Source organism: Cimex lectularius, unplaced genomic scaffold (genome assembly GCF_000648675.2).
Source record: "Cimex lectularius strain Harlan isolate CLEC.00 unplaced genomic scaffold, Clec_2.1 scaffold38, whole genome shotgun sequence".
NCBI classification, from domain to species: domain Eukaryota; kingdom Metazoa; phylum Arthropoda; class Insecta; order Hemiptera; family Cimicidae; genus Cimex; species Cimex lectularius.
This window is the reverse complement of record NW_019392638.1, coordinates 212,728-235,802: the sequence shown is the minus strand read 5'-3', so window position 1 is coordinate 235,802 and position 23,075 is coordinate 212,728. Positions and strand designations below refer to the sequence as shown.

The 23,075-nt window shown below is 33.0% G+C and overlaps 2 protein-coding genes across 4 annotated transcripts; both read right to left on the bottom strand.

Annotated features, from left to right (window-relative positions):
• Nucleotides 1-1,558: 1,558 nt before the first annotated feature.
• Nucleotides 1,559-5,193, bottom strand: LOC106670923 (liver carboxylesterase-like). Of its 3 annotated transcripts, XR_002910445.1 has the most exons (10): nt 4,965-5,193; nt 4,709-4,858; nt 4,016-4,543; nt 3,392-3,542; nt 3,155-3,336; nt 2,676-2,811; nt 2,494-2,614; nt 2,335-2,435; nt 2,117-2,237; nt 1,559-1,774 (listed from the first exon to the last, which is right to left on the bottom strand). XR_002910445.1 is itself a non-coding variant. In XM_024227674.1 (9 exons), the coding sequence occupies exons 1-9, from the start codon at nt 5,133-5,135 to the stop codon at nt 2,173-2,175; spliced, it is 1,605 nt and encodes a 534-aa protein (XP_024083442.1). In that variant the 5' UTR covers nt 5,136-5,193; the 3' UTR covers nt 2,113-2,172. The 3 variants fall into 3 exon arrangements, 2 of the variants coding, with proteins under 2 accessions (XP_024083442.1, XP_014257088.1); XM_024227674.1 differs by lacking the exon at nt 1,559-1,774 and having other exon boundaries at nt 2,113-2,237; XM_014401602.2 differs by lacking the exons at nt 1,559-1,774; nt 2,117-2,237 and having other exon boundaries at nt 2,253-2,435.
• A 350-nt stretch (nt 5,194-5,543) lies between these two features.
• LOC106670922 (venom carboxylesterase-6-like) lies at nt 5,544-12,782 on the bottom strand. The gene is made up of 7 exons (XM_014401601.2): nt 12,560-12,782; nt 6,925-7,602; nt 6,626-6,776; nt 6,400-6,572; nt 6,044-6,182; nt 5,843-5,969; nt 5,544-5,779 (listed from the first exon to the last, which is right to left on the bottom strand). Exons 1-7 carry the CDS (start codon nt 12,728-12,730, stop codon nt 5,614-5,616), a joined length of 1,605 nt encoding a protein of 534 aa, XP_014257087.1. The 5' UTR covers nt 12,731-12,782; the 3' UTR covers nt 5,544-5,613.
• Nucleotides 12,783-23,075: the final 10,293 nt, after the last annotated feature.

Genomic DNA, 23,075 nt, shown 5'->3' with positions numbered 1-23,075 from the left:
GATCCACTCGGACACTAACTTCCCATCTCAACCCTACCTTTTGAATTTTCCCTCCTTTTTGCCATTTTTCAATCCGAAAAAAAATGCCTTTCGAATCCCGCTTGTGACACTGACCCATCTAAACCAAAACCTTAATTAAAGATTAATTAATTGAAAATAAATACTTGGGTTTTTCCCATTGGGGATTTGCAACATCAGAGATCATATCAACTCTTGGGGTGTCAATGCTTTTGAAAAAAATGCAGAGCTGCTGGATTCGAACTCAGGACCTTTACCTTACAATGATGAGTGCTGAGTCAATGGTTTAATGGTTGCATATGTATATCCATATAATGTTCAATAAACCAATTGAGCAAAAAGGGCATAGTTTCGTCTGTAATTAAATTTAAATAAATAAGTTAATAAGTTAAAACTTAATAAGTTTCTCCACATTTTTAGTTATTCAAACTATTGGAGAGTCGTCAACAATTGGAAATATATGTACATTATGTAAAATTTTGTTTCTTAAGGTAATTTTTTAAGTCGTTTACATATTCTGTAAAAAGACTAGGACCCAGTACAGACCCCTGGAGAACCCCATGTTCTATTTGGCCATGGATGTATTATTTTTCATTTTAACCATTTGATTTTGCCCTTTTACCCAGAAGTCTTGTACCTCCCCTCAGATCCCATTTTTAGTGAAACTTATCTATGAGGATATTGTAAGAGACGATACCAAAGGCTTTGCTAAGATCAGTTCTGTCTAACTTTACCACATCTTTATTGTGGTACACAGTGTGAATATTTGAGACAATTTTTTCAACATATCTGTCATGTTTATTCCTTGTCAGTAGCCAAATTGATTTAGTGACAATATGTTGTTTTTGACTAAAAAGCTTCGATTCTATTTTTGAAAGCAGAGACAAATATTTTTGACATGGGTACAAGAGTAATTTGGCAGTAGTTACTGATCAAATCCTTACCCCTCCCCTTCACAAACAGGAAATATCTGGCATTTTTAAAGCTATTTTGGAAAGTACCCTTCAGAAAACCATGTATTTATCGGGTGAGTCAAAGGTTGAGCAATATACACAACCAATAATTTTAGAAAATTATTACTAAAACTATACACCACCAATAGCATCTGAGAGCTTTAGTTTTTTGTATTATTACAAAACACAACATATCTCTATTTGTATATTATAATTGTATTGCATAAAATTGTAATTTATTTTATTTCATCTCAACATCCTGAGTCAAATGGAGTGATCGAACATTTCCATTTAACGCTCATCTAACACATCCGACTTCTTACAAATAACCCTAACTTTAAAGAAAATACAATAAAAAATAAACAATGTTTTCTTATATTTCGACCTCAACAGTTTAACTTATGATTTTCTCCAAAAACGTTTCGGATTTATTTTAATCCTTCCTCAGGTGAGTTAACGCAATGGTTCAAACAGTGGTCGTCAGTCATTAATATTTTATAACAGTTTATTTTAAAAAAGAGCCAGTGTGGTACATATTTAAGTATAATAGAATAGAAGAACTTAAGTATAATAGAAATAATATAGAAATAAAGTAATTTTTCAATGCTCTTTCATAAAATTAAAATCTACCAAAATTATTAATGGCCACTTGAAACAAGAATCCCCATACATTTGTATAATCTAGAAACTCTGCTTAATAATTTTATAAATTAGAATTTTTTGAGGTTCTTCATAAGTCATGATGAAGTGGACTTTTTTGAGTTCATCTGGCTTTCGGCATTTTATACTGCTACCCTCAGGGCCTATTTATTGAAAAATACATACATTAACAGAGTTACAGTGAGATCGTGAAGAATTGTTTTCATAATATTGGGTTGTCCGGAAAATAATGCAGGATTTTGGTATTAAACAAAAAAAAAGAAACTAGTTACTTTAAAGCAATGTTCTTTAATCANTACAAATGAGTAATCCTGTAAACGTAAACAGAATATTTTATATAGATTTTTTTTAATGAAAACTTAAAATCCTGCATTATTTTCCGGACAACCCAATACAATCTAATTATATCATTACTTTACCCAATAATGTAAATTAAAACACTGTAGTGTTATTTTGATTAATTCATTAATTAATTAATGACCTACTAGATGACAAAGAGAAGTTTGACACTATCACTGAAGATCCTACCTCAAACGAACTACTAACAACAATTTAGTGGACAGACTGGTAATTGCTGGGTTAGTTTCAAAGGCTGAAGGGGCCAAACTAAAAATATAAAAATGATGATCAATAAATATTTATTTGCAATAAAATAATATATCTCAATTGAATATTGGTAGATTCATCCAGAATTCAATTTCACTTTTCCTATAGAATTTCTCAGCAGTGATGTTTTCTCTGATAAGCAAGTACTTTTCGTTTATAAACTGTGGCCACTGCAGCGTTAGCTCTATTGTAGGTTTCCTGAATGATTGACAATTCAATTATTTGAGACTTTATTTTTGTATATTCGACCACTCACTGATATTTTGCAAAGTTGGCCCACATTTTTGTCACCTCACGTGACACTTTTTGTTCTTCTCTCATATCGAGCGGATCCGTCCAGTCGAACAGGGCTACCGTTTCCTCAGCATGGGGTGCCCCTAATGCGCAAAGAAATAAGTTTGCAATTAATTTATAAACTTTATAGCAATTTTTTTCTACCCTTGAATCCATATCTTGGCGAAGCAGAGTGTGGTGAGGATGTGAATCTGAAATCAAACACATAAAGGTAGCTCTGACCAACATGTCTCCTCAGTGCTTGGAATGTTGGTACAACATAATTCAAGAAACCATAAAACTGAAAATAAAACACCTCGTTAATTATTATAAGAACTACTTGTTTTTAAAAAGCATATTCATTTTCATCATATTTGAATGAAGGTTGTAAAGAAATTAATTTGTAGCAAATAGGGAAAACCTCTGTAAAAGTACTCAAATAATTAATAGTTTCAGTTAAATTTTTCTGACAAAGCGTACAAACAGGAAATAAATTATTTTTCTATTATTATAAATTCAATGGCCAGGTAATACCTATTTTATCAATTTATTTTCATGAAGAATAAACTGTTTTATTGTCTTTAGTGTTTATATTTTTCTTTACCCCTATTAATCATTAAATATTTAATATTTAATTTAATTACATCTTTCAATCCTGTTAGCATTTTCTGTTTATCATTGATTTTTGGAAAATATCGTTGTCGGATCATCCTCACAGTCTCGTCGAGTTTCTGCGATTCATTTGCTGGGTAGAACATCTTTTTTATAAAAGAATCTAAATTGTTCAAAAATGGCTTAAACTCATCGTAGCGTTGGCTCTCCATCGCTATAAAATCAAGACAGATAAAAACAATTCTTTTTATTTGGCTCATATTATGTACAATAAATCTTATATTGGCCCTCATCCGATGTAAACCCGACCAACCAAGGAAAGCTGGTATTGGAATTCAAAGGATTCTCATAGAGGAAGGAGCCAGCTTTATATTTCTCCACTACCGGCTGGAAGACCACATTGGGTTCCATGTCCCAATACTGGAAGAAAACCAACACTTACAAATTAATTAATTTAAAAAAACCTTTTTTTGTTTGGTTGTTTTGTTAATTTGGTTGTTGAGCAGACTTGCTACGTACAGGGTTTTAATTTCAACAAAAACTATCAGGCTCATAGGTAAAAGTATTTTTGAAGTCTGACAGTTTGGGCTTAATTTCAGAAATATTAGGGGTTCAAAGATAATTGGATTTGGAGTCATTTTCTGAACACCTTAATTATCTTTATGAAGAGGTAGCCTGTGCAAATGCAATTGATTGAGTTATGGGTTCTGTTGTTTTTGTTGAAATTAAAATTCTACACTCAGCATATTTCACAATGTCAGCTTATTTTCATTATGACTAAGTATTTTTATCTTTGCTGAACATGTACTTCTGAGCAAGTCAGTTATCTCAAAAATAATTTGAACGTGCTTTACTTACTATTTTAAATATCATTACTTTCAGGAAATACTTACGATGAGTTCATATTCAGTCTTCATAATTTCAGAGGCATTTTTATCCCTTAAACAGCTAAGAATTTTGTATGATGCACCAGAGCAACCGAGCATCAGGAGGGCTTTTTCTGCTGTCTCCTTTGCCTTCCCTGGTTTCGCCAAGGCCCAGATATCATTGGCAACTCCCCCCTGAGATATGACGGCTTTTACAATGTCCTTTGTCATGTGTGAAACAGCTAGAAAATGTGCGCTCGCTCCTCCAGACCCATCGCCAAAGACTGTAATACTGTTTGGATTCCCCCCGAAATACTTGATGTACTGTTTGATCCAGTCGAGTGCGAGGGCTTGGTCCTTGAGACCGAAGTTGCCGGGGATTATATCATCTTCAAGACTGAGAAAACCGAGTGCGCCCAACCTGTGCTGCACCACAACGAGGATCACTTCTTCATCAATGAGATAATTTCCCAGGCCTGGCTCGTTTGCCATTCCAAATCGAAAATTGTCCCCAACAAAATACACCATCACGGACATCTTCATTCCTTGTTTGTGCTGAATAACAAAATGCCTGAATAATTTGGACAATCGAAAATAACAAAGAAAATTTTTAGATATGATGAAGCTATGTTCGATTAAGTATATAATTTAAAAAAAATTAAAATAACCATCAAATTCAAATTGGAAGAATGTCAAAATGCAAAATTAATTGGAATTTACACTGAGAGAAAATATGTTGAGATAGAGGCAATCTTCTTCACCCATTACATATTTTGGTATTCTTGGTGAGAAAATTATTAACTGTGAGCAAAATGGCGGCCTCTCCCTCCCATCTCGTAGACCATACCAAGCGCCTCTTGGCTCAGGATTCTGAAGAAGAGAAAATATTATAAATATACAGAAGCAAAAAATTTATTATTTTATTAATATTATTATTTTATTTATTCAAATGACATAATAAGTACTATCAAATTACCCTGAAGCGCAGATTTCCAACAGGAGGTTTGGCATACGGTATCTTCATAAAAGAGTAATACTTTCTCCCCGCACGGGATGTCTGCACCGATCCGATGACATCGCCCAGCGGTGTCCTCACAATGCGAGCCTCAATGAGTCCAGCAAATAGGATAAAATACAAAAGAACCATTTTAAAGTGACGAGGTTCTACAAACTGTTATATTCAATATCTATTTATGCGTCTATTTATCGCTCACCTCTTGACCTAAAGGACAGTTATCTTTCTCATGCTAAAACAGTTTTTAGAAATTGACAAACAACTTTTTATTGGGATTTGTTTTGATTGGCTATTTTGATAAGACAGATCTTACAGATATGTCTGCATAATTCTAAATTTAGCCAAATATAGTTTTTAATAATAGATGCTTATAAATTTTTCTAAAATCGTTTATTTGTTTATTTTATATAATTCAGTATTTCTGGAATGAATTGTCATTGAAAGTGAAACTTCATTTTTTCACTTTTGGATCGAAATTTTCCAAATAAGAAAAATTATATAAGCTACTTTCAAAATTAAATCCAGATTTAGAGCACTCATGCATAATTGTTTTGGTTATACAATGTTACATCATAATATAATCTTTGAAAACACTTTATTTATTATATATTTACAAATAGTGTGTCACAATATTAATATTCTTGATCAAAGGAAGATCCATCCAAAACTGCAATTCTTTTTTCTTGTAGTCCTTCTTCATCATCTTGTCTTTAGTAATTTCTAAGTAGTCACCAGTTTTTCCTTCCTTCCACGATATTTTCTCAAGTGATGGTTCCCTGTGTGAATAGATTAAGTTAATTACGTTGAACAAAGAGTTGGTTAACTATAATTTTTTTTACCCAGATTTGGCAAAGTCGGTCCACAATTGGATAAGATTTTTTGATGCTTCTTCCTCATCGGGATTCTTATTTGGGAAATGCTCAGTCATGTTAAATAATATCAATAATGAATCTGCATGCCCTACGCCTAAAAAAGTACAGAATTGCTAGTTTTTGCTTTTAATTTTCAAAATTTAAATATTTGTAATGTTAGTTAAATACCTTGGAAATTCTTTCCACCAGAGAAAAGATTGTATGCAGACTGGCCAGATTTGTAGTTATAAACATACATGTGAATGTTTTCTCCTTCAGTTTGAAGCAGTTTGTAAACTGGTGTCACATAGTACATAAAACTGTAAAACTAAAAGTATTCAGTTTTAGAGATAATCCTTATTAGTTTTTTTAATTCATTTTTTATTCTTTTTGATAGAATGACCAAATATTTGTCAAAATAAACATTTTACGAACTTGAAGACTTATTTAGAACAATTCAAAAGTTCATTTAATTCAATTGTCACCAAAGTTATCCAAATTAGATATTTTAAACACATTGATTCAAATATTTTTGACATTTTTACTTCTTTCAGTCCGTTGATTTTGTCGTCCAAAGTACCACTGAAGTAGCGATCCATGATTGCCTTGACAGTCTGATCCAGCTCCTCAGATTCTTCCACATAAAGCATTTTCTTCAGATATTGTTCTGTGTTGTTCAAAAACAATTCAGTTTCAGATTCATCTCGCCCAGCAAGCGCTAAAAAATTAAGTAATTTATTTTAAATTTTAAAATACGATTGACTGACTTACATCCAATTTTAATTAAGCCTTCATCATTTGAAAAGCCTGTGATCAATGGTAAGGTCAGTTTGGTTTTCATTGGGTCCTCTGTCAAGAAAGCTCCTTCATTTGGTTTTTCTATTACTGGCTGAAATACCACCAATGGTTCTATGTCCCAATACTAAAAATCCAAAGTAATTAATTAATTTGGGAATTAAAATCTCAATGTTGAAATGAAATCTAAATTATTAATTTATCCTAAATAGAAAATTAGCATTTGTAAAAGTTCCCTATTTTAAACAATGAACAGACAAAATAAAAACACTAACGATAAACTTTTCTTCAGCTTCCTGAATATCCGTTGCTTTTTTATTTATAAGACATTTCCATAGTTCCTCCGAGGTTGGGGGACAATCGAGAAAGCCGGCTAATTTGTTAGCTAATTTCTTAGCACTTCCAGGTTGCGCCAAGCCCCAAAATTTGTTGGCGACCCCTCCTTCAGCAATAGCTCCTTGTATCAGGTCTTTAGTGAGCGGTGATATGGCCTGATAGTAGACACTCGCACCACCTGCACACATTCCGAAGACTGTTATTTTCTCTGGGTCTCCACCGAATGATTTGATATTTTCCTTGACCCATTTCAACGCCTGGGCTTGATCTTTAAGGCCAAAGTTGCCAGGAATCGAATCATCTTCAGTGCTTAAAAAGCCCAATATCCCAACCCTGTACTGCATAGTGATGAGGATGACGTCTTCATCCATGATATACCCAGCTCCATATTTCCCCGGTGCACCGCCTGCTCTCCATGAGCCGCCATGGATAAATACTAAGACTGGTAGAAGCTCTTTTGGGCTGGTTTCTGGTGTGAATACATTAACGTAAAGGCAATCCTCTGAACCAAAAGCGTCCCTTTTCCCTTTTGCTGCATGAAGATTGAACTGAACACACATAGATGGTGGTTGCGTGCCATCCAACACGTTTTCCCATTTCTCAGATGGCTGAGGATTCTAAAAAGAAACGTCGATATTAATTTTTTATATTGTACTTCAATATAGCATGTCATAAATAATGAATAAAAGAGCTACATTAGCAGTTCTGGGTTTGAATCCTGGCATAACTTATGGAATTTGAGTTGGTAAAAATATGTAAAATAATGTAAAATGGTTTAAATGGTTGGTGACAGAAGTTACTTTTGTTTGTTTAAATAAATATTAATAAAATACATTACTTAAAATAGAAATAATAATAATAATAAATTTATTTGCAAAAAGTACAGTACTACAGTAAGAAAAAACATGAATAGAGAAAAAAATTTAAGGATAAAATAATAAAATCATTAGTAAAAGTAAGTCGTTTAACCAATCTGCACTTTTTCTCCTGTTACCTAAAAACAGTGCTTGTAACAGGTGGGAGGAGTTATGTCAATGAACAAAATTGCCAAAAATTAAATCAAAAGGACTGAGAAGGTGTATATGACCAAGTAAATGAAAGAAAAAAACAAAATAATGAAGTGGGAAAACAAAAATAAAATGCAATAAATTCAAATAAAGATAAAATAGAAATTAAAGAATACCGTAATTGCCATAATAGATGCCAAATATACCACAAAGAAAGTTCAAATTATAAATTTAAAATTTTTACAGCACTAAATTTTTTGAAATCATAATACGAATGAAATTTGTTAAAATTAATTTTATGATTATATAGAAACCTATAAACAGCATTTATTAAAAAATTGAAGTAAAAATTAGTTTACAATTAATTAAGGTTTTTAGTTGAGATGAAAAAAAGCTAATGGCACGAGAGGGATTCGAAAATGGCAAAAGGAGGGAAAACTCATAGGGTGGGGTTGAGATGGGGAGTTGATGTCCGAGTGGATCGAGGTCACGATAGCTCAGGTGGTAGAGCAGCGGCGTATTTAGCCGAAGGTTGTGGGTTCGAATCCCTCTCGTGCCATTAGCTTTTTTTCATCTCAACTAAAAACCTTAATTAATTGTCATGTATTAGTTGGTCAAGCAGACCACGAAATTAGTGAATTTAGAGAGTAAAAATTAGTGTTTACTTTGGATATAAAAATATTAGTCGCTATTATTTGTCTTGTTTGATACTCATTGTTTGATTCAGCAAAAAGGTTATTTTTAAAGACATACATACAAGAACATTTTAAAAATAATTGTTTAAATTTTAGAACCTGAAAAATGTCATAGTTGATTGGTATTAAATCTAAAAGGATTAAAAAGAATAGTTCTCAAAAGAGAATTTTGAGTTATGATTAATGGATTTAAATAACAATTACTAGTTCCACCCCATGTAACAATACCATAGCAATTATAGACTGAACCAAAGCATAATAAACTGATTTTAATAATTTTAAATTTAGGATCTTTCTTAATACAGTGAATTTGTAAAGGAGTTTTCTCAATCGCATAACCAAAGAATCAATGTGTAACTTAAAATTTAAACTAGAGTCTAATATAACTCTTAAATATTGAGTATTATTTGTAATTGGTGTTGGGGAACAGTTACAGTTAAATGAATTAATACATGTATGGAAACAAAAGTTAAAGTTCTTTAAAACTAATCTTTTACTTAATGCAAAATGTAAGACATTGGATTTATTGTTATTTAAAAGTAAACAGTAAAAAGATAGCCAAGCTTTAACAAGTCTAAGATCATTGTTTATAGACATAATCCAATTATCAATTATCCTTCCAGAAAAAATCAAGCAGTTATCATCAGCATAACTCTTAACTTTACAAGATATTTTCAATTTTAAAAGATCATTAATATATAAAAGAAAAAATAGGAGACCTAAAACCGTACCTTGAGGGACGCCAGAGATGATAGGCAATGGATTGCTATAGACTGTTCCAACTTTTGTTATCTGAGTTCTACCCACTAAATAAGACTCAATAAGTTTAAGAGGAACCTCAACTATTCCTATTAATTTTAATTTTTTTAATAACAATCGATGGTCGATGGAGTCAAAAACCTTTTTTAGATCCCAAAAACATGATAACCTCCATCCAATTCTTTTGAAATATTGTTAACAACATCAAAAAGTACCTGTTCGGTACTTACCAGGCTTGAAACCATATTGGTTAGGAGCAATTATATTATGAATATTAAGACAATCAAATAATCTATTTTTTTAAATCAATTTTCCAAAGTTTTTAGCCAAAGTTAAAGTCAAAGAACTGGGTCTGTAATTATTAACATCAGATTTTGAACCTGATTTAAATAAAGGGATAATTAATGATTTTTTAAAAATGGGGGGGAATTGACCTAGCGAAAAGGCTAGGTTGAAAATATGTACTAGGGGAGAGATGATAAATTTAGAATTTTTTTAAACACAAAATTATTAAAAAAGGAATTGCTATTTTTTAGGTTATTGAAAAGTGGTTCTAATTCTGTTAGAGAAAGGTTTTAAGGAAAAAGGCTCGTAGTCATAGGACTCAGTATTGGAATGAAGGAAGGGAATATAACTAGAAGAAGCAGCAATATAAACAACTTCTGTAAATTTCTAACGACTTTTGATCAATAAATTTTTTATGTTGTCCAGGTGTCTGACAAATGGTAGTCGGTAGGCGAGAGGTCTGGAGAATAGGTTTGTAGAACCTTGTAACCAAGATCTAACAGTTTTCTTGTTGTAACATATAAGACATGGGGGCCATGCGTTGTCGTGAACGTCTTTTCCGAATGACTAAAGATGGCTTCAATAATAGTCTATTCAATTTCTGGTCTATTGTTTCAATTAAGAGCAATATATTTCGGCATTGATTGTTTCGCCAGAAGCTGTAGTAAATCAGTCCAAATGAAGCCCTCCAATGAGTCATCATCACCTTTTTTTAATGTGTTTGAGGCTTTGGAAAATTTGGTGCTCCTTCTCCTCTGTCAAAACACTGTCTAGAATGTCTGCTGATATTGTGGAGAATCCACTTTTCATCACAAGTAACAATTCTATCCAGAAAAGATGGGTTTTGTTTTGACAAAGAAGAGTTTGAGCAAACTTCATAACGGTGATTTTTTTGATGGTTGTTTAATGCATGAGAAACTCAACTTTCGACTTTTTCACTTTTTCACCTTTCCAATTGCACCTCTTTCAAGGTGATCAACAATGGTTGATTTTCAAAGTGAAAGATTCTTTCCATGTTCTCGAACAGTTGTTCTGACATTTTCTTCGAACAAAGCTCGCAGAACATCATCATTTAGGGAAGAAATCCTTCCATGACCTTCTTTCTGTCTTGTCTCCCTCTCGAATTTTTTTTCGAAAATCATACGTTGACATCTTAGTAAAGACTGAATTATTCAAATAACAAAATGTTACTGAGGTAAACAAACATTTTTGTTTGGAAAAGTATTGATTAAAACGTGTTGACATTCGTCAAAAAAAATAATCCATCAAACGTGAACAGTTTATTGAAAAGAGGGATAATTGAAAGAAAACATGAAAATCTGCATTATATGTACGTTTGTACTAAATATTTTGTTTGGCCGTTGTCAAATATACAGTATTATGGACTCTTTTCTACAAATACTTTTGTTAATTGACGACATTTATTATGTTTTTAAATAAATTTTGGTATTGCAATTACTAAAGATCGGTCTTTTGTGTAATGAAAACTTTCAAAACTTGCAAAAAAATGTAATACAGATAAAAACTCCCATTTTACACAATAAAATTTTTATTTACCTAATAAAATTAATAACTGACATAAACATTGTTTATGATTGATTTTTTATTTTATACCCAATCGATTATGTCCATTTTAAAACCCAACATGTGCAAGTATACAATTAACTGAAAAAAGCATGAAATTTAATATAAATTTAAAATGATTATTCGGAAATCGTGAGATGCGGTCTGGTAGGTGCTGCGGTACTGATGTAGGTTTCAGAAAAACATTTTCTTTATCGTGCCAACGTTTCAATCTTTATTGAGATCATCTTCAGGGCTTAAAGTGTTTGTTTTCTGCGTAAGTGTGCCATTCTTGCGTGTTGTGTTGAGAGTGCACTCACTTACGCAGAAAACAAACACTTTAAGCCCTGAAGATGATCTCAATAAAGATCGAAACGTTGCCACGATAAAGAGAATGTTTTTCTGAAACGTCACGCCAGACCGCATCTCACGATTTCCGAATAATCATCGACTAACGGTCACTAATCACTACACATAAATTTAAAATATTTTTGTTCTCATTTTTCTTACTACGATTAATTTTTATTTATTTTTAAAACGTTTTGTAGTATGAAATAAAACTGAGGACAATGATTCGGTCATCGACGACCCGCTTTACACGCGCAATTACAGTTTAGACCCTTGTCTGAGGAGGGTTCAAAAAATTTGGCCATGGCAAGTCTTCGGTTGCCCTGTAGCCACCACTTGAACATTCGATAGTAAGAACTTAACGGGCTTTATTCTTTTAAGTTGTTACGCTTTGCTCCCAAGCCTAAGTAAGATTGAGATTGAAATGTGGGAAATACCCAAGTGATGGAAAAGTGCGGATCGTCGGATGTTGAAAATAAAATATTTCTTGGAAGATTTTAGGAATTGGAAGTTGAAATCTTGGACGAAGCGCAATATAAAACAGATTTACCCTCAATTCGTTTACTAAATATTGTAAACCCATAAAAATGATATATTTTCACGTTGTTTTTATCCATAAAAGCATTATCTCCATCAAAAATAGGGAAAATTTCGTACAATAACGCAAAACTTGCAACTTCATGCAATACAATAATTGTGCCAAAAATACATCCTTTCCATGATTCGAATTTCTCGAAAAGATGCAATGCACTGATATAAAGATGCTCTCAACATAAAAAACAATTCTAAGATTAAAGTTTACACGTATTAATCAAACCTTGCTTTTAACTAATTTTTGAAACTGTTCATGTGGTTATGCTAATTAGAAAAAATATTTTGTAATGTGATATTAATTTTTGTTGATAGATTATTTATACCTTTAATCTTAAATCTCCGATAGGAGGTTTTGCGTAAGGAATCGAAAAAAACGCCAAATACTCCTTTCCAGATCTCGAAATCAATGAAGTCCCTTGAATCTTACCCAATCGGGTTTCAACGACCTGGGCAGATACACCACAGAGCAAACAGGTCAACAAAACAATGATCATGGCGCGAATAGAAACAAACACTGAAAAGCTCAGTTGTTTTATAAATCAACAATGTGATCGCATGTCACGGAAACGATGTTATAAATACATGTTTTTTCATTGATAATACCACTCATTTTGCTTTCCTGTTACGCAAGAACGAACGGACAGGAAGATGTTTAATCCCTTGTAACATTTTGTTTGGCGGTATTAATTATTGAACTATTTATGCCTATTAATACAATATGGCCAATTTGTATGAAGGACAGGGTCACAAATTAAATGCAATAATGAAATACGAATGCTTTTTATTATTATTTTTTAATCTGTATCAAACTAATCATTTTGAAATTTCTTTTAATCTTAATCTTCCTGTTTGCATTTTAGATTTTTATCTTGTTCCTTTTATTATGAGTTTGATAATTTTTATTATATAACATATAACACTTATTATAACACTCATACAAGATAGACTGTACATCCAACTACTAGAGGTGAAGGTGTTGCAGAACAGATGTGCATGCAGTAAGAAAAATCCAGGGGCTACGGAGAATCGAACACACGACCTCATGGCCTATGCTATACCGACAGAATGACATCTAACCCACTTGGCAACCACTGTTCCTGGTCTATTGCTTGGGAAAATCTGTTTTTATATTTTTTAATTAATATATTTTGGGAAATAATGTGCTATATAAAAGAACTTCTATCACTTTCACATGATTTGTTTTGAACAACCAAACTAGGGTTCGGCAAACTTTTTAGAAGACCGCCATATCGTAAACACGATAAAGTTTGGGAGGTCAGATTGAAACTTGAATAGGTATATTTTTTTAATAGGTACTTCTTTTCATAAAGGGAAAAAAACAATTTTTTGAAAAAGGAAATGATATGTTTACATGCATTATATTTACACACATTATTTTTAATATTAAAAAAAAACTTTAATTCTAAACAATTTGTGTTGATGTGAAATATGTAATGTGTCTTTTGAGGCGATGGTTGATCATACTGGACTTCAAAGTATTAGTATTTCAATTAATATAGGTGCTTAGGGGCGTCGGTGTTCGCTACGGTTTGGGAGTTGACACGGTGCTCATCACTGTAAGGTGAAGGTCCCGGGTTCGAATCCAGCGGCTCTGCATTTGAACCCGACATACGTACAAATGGGCTTTTTTTTCAGAAACACCAGCACCCTGAGGGTTTATATGACCTTTGCTGTTGCGAACCCTCCCACTATGTGTGAAACTTCGGCGACGACGGGTGGTATAGTGTGGTTTGAGGCTCGAGACCCCGAAACGGCGCACCTTGAGTTCTATCCACAGCCCTTTTCCCAATCCGGGTTTCTTCATTCTATCCTGTGACCCCTCCAACCCTTGGTTGCGAGGGGGGTATCCCGGTACAAAATAAAAGGTGTTGCCGAGAGGTCGTGACAACCTCTCTAAAGCACAAGTTGTACTCGTGTCGGCCTAGGGTCGGCATGGGCCAGCAGAGTCACACGAGGGCCCTGTCTGCATAGACGGGGGAGGGTGTGTGGTCATCTGTATCACGGGGTAACTGAAAAGTTCCAAAATCAGCCCTAGTTACACTGGAAATGGTTTCGTGGTGGTACGTGGTGACGCCCCTGGAGGGAACTTAGACAGGGGCTGTCTTCTATTTGTGACCTTCGTGAAGCTTGCGTATGGCCAGCGTTATTACACCCGGCCTCACGGGATACGGTGGACCGGACGACAGCAGGTTGAGGACGCGATGATTCGAATGCGTGAGTAAGCTGATGGAAACGGGTAGTGAATCGGTTTCTCTGACTCGAGTATACTTTGCATTGTTGTGAGTATGACCGGCGTGGTACCCTTGGGGATGCGAAGGATCGGACCACCTAGGCTGAGCCTATGGCTCCCTCGAATGGGCATGGCAGGTGTAGGCTGAGCTCGACAGGAGGTTTTACCGTAGGCAGTGCTCATCTAGGGGGTGGTAGCCATTCCACTTAAAACAATACCGCGGCCGGGGCGGATCCGGTAGTTTCTAAGCTATGAGAAGCCCCAATACTCTGGGAGATAGAGTCATCTTCTCTGTCTAGGGAGTGCGCGGGAGAACAGGCTGATGTATTTCGGCTTGTTAGCCCTTTGAGCGCGGCATACGACCCGATGCACTATGCGGGCCCGACCATACGGAGTGGACAAGCGGAGAGCGAGGTTGTTCTTTGTTCTTAGGGGCTGGAACGCCTCTACACCAATGATGCGGCGGTATCACTCTTACGTTGTATGCGGAGTTGCGACAGCTCTCATCTTGAGAATCATAACGTCCGGTAAGGCCGAATAGGCCAGGTGCGGACGCTAAAGATCCTCTAGTCTTGTGACGACGAGTACTCGGGAACCTCATGTTGCGAACCCTCATTAAAAAAAAACAACAAATAAAGGAGCTTGCAAATTGTCTTGATGAAAAAGGCAAATTCAAAACCATATCTTGTTCCAGAGTGGTCGATACTTGAATATTCGATTCTAGCAATGAAAACTTGTAAATAGTCATCACTTGTGTAATAATTTTGTTTTATTTACATTTTTCATCATCAACAAATGAAATGACTTTTCGCATACAATGTCTTCCAAAAGTAACTGTAAATTCTGTTTTATTATATTCTCTCGTTTCGTATTAACTTAACTACATTGTCTAAATATTTTAGGATAGTTACTCAGAACTATATCCTAGAAAAAAATGAAAACATTACTTTCATATAAGTTCTGAAATACAATAAAAATTGGCAGCACAAATGTCTTCTTAAATTGTCAATTTCAAATTGGTAACAGCATTTGGACACCAGTTATTCTATGTGAGCCAAAAATATTAAATTTACTCTCATCTGAGAGTAGGACTTTGACCAATGATCAATTGTATACAATACTTTTGAATGCGCTATGTATTTTCAAAAATAAGACTTTATACAGTGTAAGTACAAGCCTAATTAAAATAGGCCATTTTTAACATAATGCTTTGCTATATTATAGGATCTGCAAGGCGATAGTTTGTCTTTTTATTAATAATGAAAACGTTTATAGATTTGGTAATATCAAACCGAAAATTATTTACACTAAATTTTAAACATTTCAAGGCCGCTTTTTATTTAAATAAATGTAAAATCATATTGGCGTTTATAATTAATTTGAAATCGATAATCAGGCATGTGGTTTTGACGTGCATAAAATATCGATAGTCAATTATTTTTGTTTTGGCCTTTTTATGTAATGATGCATGTTACCGCTGTTAACATCGGTTCTGTTTGTTGTGCTAATAGCGTGTTTCACTAAAGAAATGAACGCATACCAAGCGGAGGACTTTTATTATGCCAATGATGTTATATATAAATTGTAGAAATCGCACAAGTCGCCCGGATCTGGTAGTTTTTAGAAATAAGGGACTTAAAAAGCAACCAAAAAATAAGACTCACGGTAATACCATTTAAAAAATGGGACTCGACATAATTAGACTGATTACCAACCAGGCAAAAGCTTCAGACATTAGCCGAATAATATTACAAGAAGGAGCCATATTATAATTAAAATAAACTATAAAAATGTAATTGTGCAAAGATTTTATTAATCATTCCCTAAACGGCAATATTCACACCGGAGCTATCATTATTCAGTGTTACCATCAATAATTCATAATGGCCAGGAAAATAATTTCACTTTTTTTCACTCGTTCAGGTACGGTTGTCAAAATCCAGTAATGTATTATTTTACAAAATTGACACGACAAAAGTACATGATTAATGGAGAACATTAGCGGACAAAGTGAGAGGAACGTAAAAAATATTTCATCTAGTCAATAAATTATGCATGAAAACCGTACTGAAGTAATTAATTGTATAATTTTAAGGCAAAACATCGACAAGACCAATCACTGAAGAAAAATGATATATATGTCACATTCAGATTTAAATGAACCGCCATTGCCCCTCCACACACTCAAACAGTGATAGGAGTAGGGGCCAAGAAAGGGCTATTTTCTTCAAGTCCTAGAACAGATCCATTTCTGGCTTGTGTGGGTTAACAGATATTTTTGGTAAAAAATAAAATTTTGGTGTGCACACTATTCAAGTAAGTTAATTTTATTACTTTGACGTCAAAATAAAAAATAATAATTGTAATTTAATTTTGAAAGGATAAATATTTTTATAAAGAAGAGTAAAAGAAATAATATTTCATTTTAAAAGTTGTTAATATTTTAATTGTATTTACTAATTTGAAGGTCAAAATTTTAATAATAATAATAATAATAATCTTTCAACCGAGAATCAAATAACATTTTAAAATTAAGGTTTGTAGATTTAAGATAGGTTTGTTATTGTATAAAAGGATTCTTTAAATTAAAAATAATAATTAATTAAATATATTGTCATTTTATGTGAAAATATTAAATTGTAATTAAAGATTCAAATTTAAAAAACATTTGGTGTCGTATTTACTTTGGTTTAAATGAAATATAAAAGGTGCCTGATCGATAAATTAAATTATCGTATTCAGGTCCGATCGTAAAAACCTCTGGGACCTTGATTTCGGTTTTCCGAAATCAGGGTTGGGCCCAACAAAAAAAGAAGAAGACACACGCTATATCACAAAATATTGGTAGCAGAGCGTGGTTATTCTTTTGTTTTTTTGTCATTGTAGTTTCTTCCGTGGTTATTTTTTTTTTATTGTACTTTATCCGTGATTATTCTTTTTATTACACTTTCTTCCATAGTTACAAAATTACTTTCTCAAATAACATTTTAATTCGTCAAATATGCTAGACTGTCAGAGAACCCCACAATCATCTCACGCGAGATTGTCCTGCGAGTCTCAGGCCTCACAAACTATGGAACTATCCGATCGTACAAAATTGAATTCTTTCCAGTCGCAACAATTTATGAATAAAATATCTAAGACCGTGAATGAAATTATTTGTAACTCCCCGGATATCCCTCGACTTGCAAAAAAGAAACGTTTAGCACTAATTGATAAGTTGACCACAAAAATATATAAAAATTTTGAAGAATGCGTAAACGACCCGATAATAATCGAAAAGGAACCAAAAATTGTAAATGAAAACGAAGACCAATTATCGGTTAATTCGGAAAAATCCGTCAGAAAAGTACCAATCCCGGCACCTAGAAAAAGTTATGCAATGGCCCTAACGGGAAATAACACTAATTTAGGAGCCCACTTTTACCCTAAATTTAATTCGACTGATTCTGAACAAAGCCAGGTAGGTAAAATTGAAGAAAAATATGTCCGTGCATCAAAATTACACAAAACTCTTTTAACAAGGATTAATCGGTTGCCTATGTTGTCACTAAATGATCCAGAATCTATTTTTAAATTTTTATGCGCGCTACATCCCTTACTTCAGCATTATAAAAGTTTGACGTCAGAAATTCTTTTCGTTATTGCGGAAATGACCACGGGATCTGTAAGCCATCTGCTGTATAATGCCGCAAATAAACCAGAAATTTCCTTTCGATTGCTGCGTGATTCGCTATTTCAATACCACGTGTCAGCCCAACAAGTCATTCTTTTAAAAACTAAATTTTTATTAAGGCCCCAAGGAAGAAACGAGTCCCTCAGAAATTTCGTCGACACACGTGTCCAATATGCTAAGATATTCGGAGATATTCCTGAAAAAGAGATTATAAAAATTATCCTAGAAAGAATTAACCCTGAATATATTGCACTGATCGGAACTAAAATGGAAATTAATGACATCCCCGAATTATACCAGGAGATTTCTAGAGTCGAATTAATACTGACGAACCGAACCCATAGGGCAAATAAATTTTTTTATTCCTCGTCGGATTCTGAAGATAGCTTCATTGACTTCAGCAAACAAAAGAAAAGGGCGAGAAAACATAATTTAATGTCGGTTGGAGTAGGAATTAACCGCATTCCGGATCGCGGTTGTAAAATTAATTCAGATCTAGACTCGTTACAAAACGAAGGAAATTTTCAGCAACCCAGGAACTCTAGAAAACTAGATATGGCAGAAAATACTATAAAGGAAAGGCCCTGGAATAAAAATGTTTATCATAAACGATCACAAGTAAACAGTCAACTTTCGGGAAAAAATTATAGAAGAAATTATGTTTTTCAAAATAACGGGAATCAAATAAACAGAAATTACAACCCACCAAATAGACAATCATATCGACCATTTAATAATAATTATTGGACAAATAACAATATGAACGCGTATCAAAATTATCATAACAAAAGACGGCCTTTCGTAAAAAAATTAAATAGGACAGAAAATTTTAATCGTATTTGGGATCAAAGACGTCATACTGAACACCACGGCAGAATTTTTCCAAAATCATTTCATACAAAGTATTGTTGCTCTTGCGTAAAACAAAGCGTTTGTGATATGGATTATCTTACAGACTGTACCGGTAGCGACTACGCGGCTAGGTTTAGGCCTAGAGATTCCCATAGAGAGGTTTATCACAAAAACAAATTCTATCCGAACCGATCCGAGCATTATTTTAACCACATTAAACATAAACCGTTCAAACTCGAAGATCACAATAAAAATTAAAAAAACAAAAAAACTCATATTTTACAAGATCCTAACAATAATAAAACGCTCAGAAAAGCACACATAACTCAACTAAAAAAATATGGAAATTAATTTGAAAATAATTTACTATTACGGCATTTTATAAAATTGATTGATCAATTCTCAAACCAAATTAAATACAAAATTTAAAAGTTTACTTATTATAACCTAAATTTATCAATTTAAAGAATCTTTTTCTTTTAGTAATTTAATATATTGTAAAGCATGAATTTTTTATTGTCATTTTAACAAAAATGTAATAGCATGAAATAATCATTATCATTTTAACAAAAACTAATAATGTAAAATGTAATTAGGTAAATATGTGATTAATAATTCTCAAGAAAAATATGACCTAATTTACAAAATTAAACTAAATTAAATATAACTTATTTTAACCTAACTTTATGAATTTGAAGAATCTTTTACTAATTTAATGAATTATAAAGCATGAAATAGTTGTTATTATTAACAAATGTAATAATATAAAATATAAATAGTTTAATTGTATGAAGAAAGATTCCTATCAACTGGATAGACCATCAAATCACCCATAATCTAGATGCTGGACACTGATCTACCTACATCCAATTCAACATTGATGACTACGGCTGAGATCCAAGGAGTTCAGAACAAGTTCCACAACTCTTGAAGAGGACAAGATAGCACACAACACCTGAACAACTGTGTATCTCAAAATCCAATTCCACATCATCGCCACATTCATTGAGCAGTAAAGCTCCAGCTCCAGCACCCATCGAAGACCTTGCAAAATATCCTACACCGAGGTGATGTAACCTCTCTCAATACCAATGTTATCGTCATGGAGGAAGAGCTTTGATCCAGCAAGAAGATACTGGACAAAGAAGAACTCGCTGAGAGAAGAATTCGAAAGAATCAGGAAGAGATTGCAACGGTACATCTAGAAAGGGAAATAAAGATTCATCAACATTAAAAAAAAAAAATAAAAAAAAAAATTGGATGGACAAACTATGGATGTCACAGCTGAACTTGAAAGCAGTTGGATTCCTATGATTATCTCTCCGAGGAACAATGCAGCGTCTACAACTGTCATTTACCCACCAGAACTGAAAGTTTTTTCTTTTTATTCTTTTTCTTTTGGGTAATTGAAGGAGTATTGTCACATTCAGATTTAAATGAACCGCCATTGCCCCTCCACACACTCAAACAGTGATAGGAGTAGGGGCCAAGAAAGGGCTATTTTTTTCAAGTCCTAGAACAGATCCCTTTCTGGCTTGTGTGGGTTAACAGATATTTTTGGTAAAAAATAAAAATTTGGTGTGCACACTATTCAAGTAAGTTAATTTTATTACTTTGACGTCAAAATAAAAAATAATAATTGTAATTTAATTTTGAAAGGATAAATATTTTTTATAAAGAAGAGTAAAAGAAATAATATTTCATTTTAAAAGTTGTTAATATTTTAATTGTATTTACTAATTTGAAGGTCAAAATTTTAATAATAATAATAATCTTTCAACCGAGAATCAAATAACATTTTAAAATTAAGGTTTGTAGATTTAAGATAGGTTTGTTATTGTATAAAAAGATTCTTTAAATTAAAAATAATAATTGATTAAATATATTGTCATTTTATGTGAAAATATTAAATTGTAATTAAAGATTCAAATTTAAGAAACATTTGATGTCGTATTTACTTTGGTTTAAATAAAATATAAAAGGTGCCTGATCGATAAATTAAATTATCGTAGTCAGGTCCGATCGTAAAAAAACCTCTGGGACCTTGATTTCGGTTTTCCGAAATCAGGGTTGGGCCCAACAAAAAAAAGGAGAAGAGACACGCTATATCACATATATACAAAATAACGTACAAATAGGGAACATCGAACAGACGAGACGAAAAATAAAAACACGTTTTAAAAATTGTATAAGATCATTTAGGGACTTCCTGTCTCAGATCATAGACAACCACCATGAACCATTGACAGGCTTGAAATTAATCCAGCACGTACACAAAATATGAAAATTTAATGTACTCTATAACCATTTTTTAACTGGAACTGTAGGTAAAAATTTAGTCGATATAAGATACTCGTCTAAATTGAAATTACATAATGACATACGGTTGATAAATCGGGCAAAGTGGAAAATGACCTTTTCGTAAAAAGTGCAAAATTTGACATGTTCCAGAGTTTTTGAATTTAGTGATGAATAACTGAAGCTAGAAAAATATTCAAAAAGCCATCTTGTTCAGCGTAAAATCCTTTGAAAAATTAGATCTAGATCTGTGACTTAAAAGGCTGAGAAAATATGCATTTCCCAAGTTGGCCATTTTTTCGGGAAAAACCAGGTGGTCGATTTTTTAAAATTTATTTTAATTTAATTTAATTAATTTATTATTATTATATTTGATGGGCAGTGTATTCATAATATTTGTTTCGAATTAAAAGAACACGAATGTGATCTATGCAGTTAGTAGAATTTGATCAAAGACGTCCATAATTGCTTTTTCCCCAGATAATCAACTCATTTTATGTTTGTATAAAACCAGTTGATTAATGTTGCTTTTCTTCGCAACGTTGACACAATTGAGTGCTAACTGCGTATTTAGCTGTGAAAATTATTAGCTTTGAGCCAGGAGAATGTGAAGACGATGTAAAAATGTGAGGGTATGCAATCTTGAAATAAATGTCTAGCTAAGGTGAAAAATTCGGATGAATTTGACGGACATCAAAGAACAAAGGATATGGTTTGTATGGATTTTGGGACTTACTATTCGTCCCTCCATGAATCCCTCGTGAGATGGAAAGAAGTGCGTACCCTCCTTTTTCCCAATCGGGGTTGAATCATTTTAAAAATTTTTTCTCCCTTATTAGCACATAAACAGTACAAAAATATTATATTTTGTCGTTTCTTTATTCGAATAAACAAGTACCAATCTAACTGATAATCTAGAAAAAAATCAATTATTTAAAATCAATAATAATAATCACGTTTATTAAAAATAATTAAATAAATAATATTGCTAACTACATAACTATTGCTGCCACGTCGAATAAAAAAATTCAATTATAGGGGCGTATATGATTCATTGTAAACAGATAATGAAGCATGGGATTTTGATGCCTATAAAATATCGATTGTTAAAATGACCGTTTTTTAATTTTATCTCTTGTCAACAGAAAAGATGAATGTGTTAACATATCTTTTACTTGTCGTGCTAATTGTGCTTTTCGCTAGCGAAGGGAACGCACAACCAGCGCTAACCAATTCACTAATGTCGAGATGTGCAAGTGCTGATTGCTCAAGACTCCACGGTTTGAATATTTTTAGAAAGAAGCGACAGGACGAGCAGCCAAGAAGACAGGATCCAGATGGTACCATTTACGTAGGCGAAGAGAAGACGACATAGGCCAATACCGATCGGACAAGAGCTTTAGACATCGTCTTAAGCTGAATAATATTTCAAGGAGCCAATTTATTATCAAATAAAGTATAAAAATGTAATTTGCGGATTATTTTATCATTCCATAAACTACAATATACAAAAAGGTAGCCCTAAATTTCAGCAAGGAAAGCAGGTGTAAGAATTAAAGGGTCGAACTACCCTAGCAAAGCTCCTTGGACTAATCAGAACAATTTTCCAAGCTGATGTCCATGAAATACACCTCTGTTCACAGGAGTTAATAAAGAAATATATTTAGATGTACATACTATCAGACAGCTATAAAGGTATTAAATGCATATGCTTTCAACCCGAAACTTTTATTGAGCCTAATTGCCTAATGGATAACAAGAA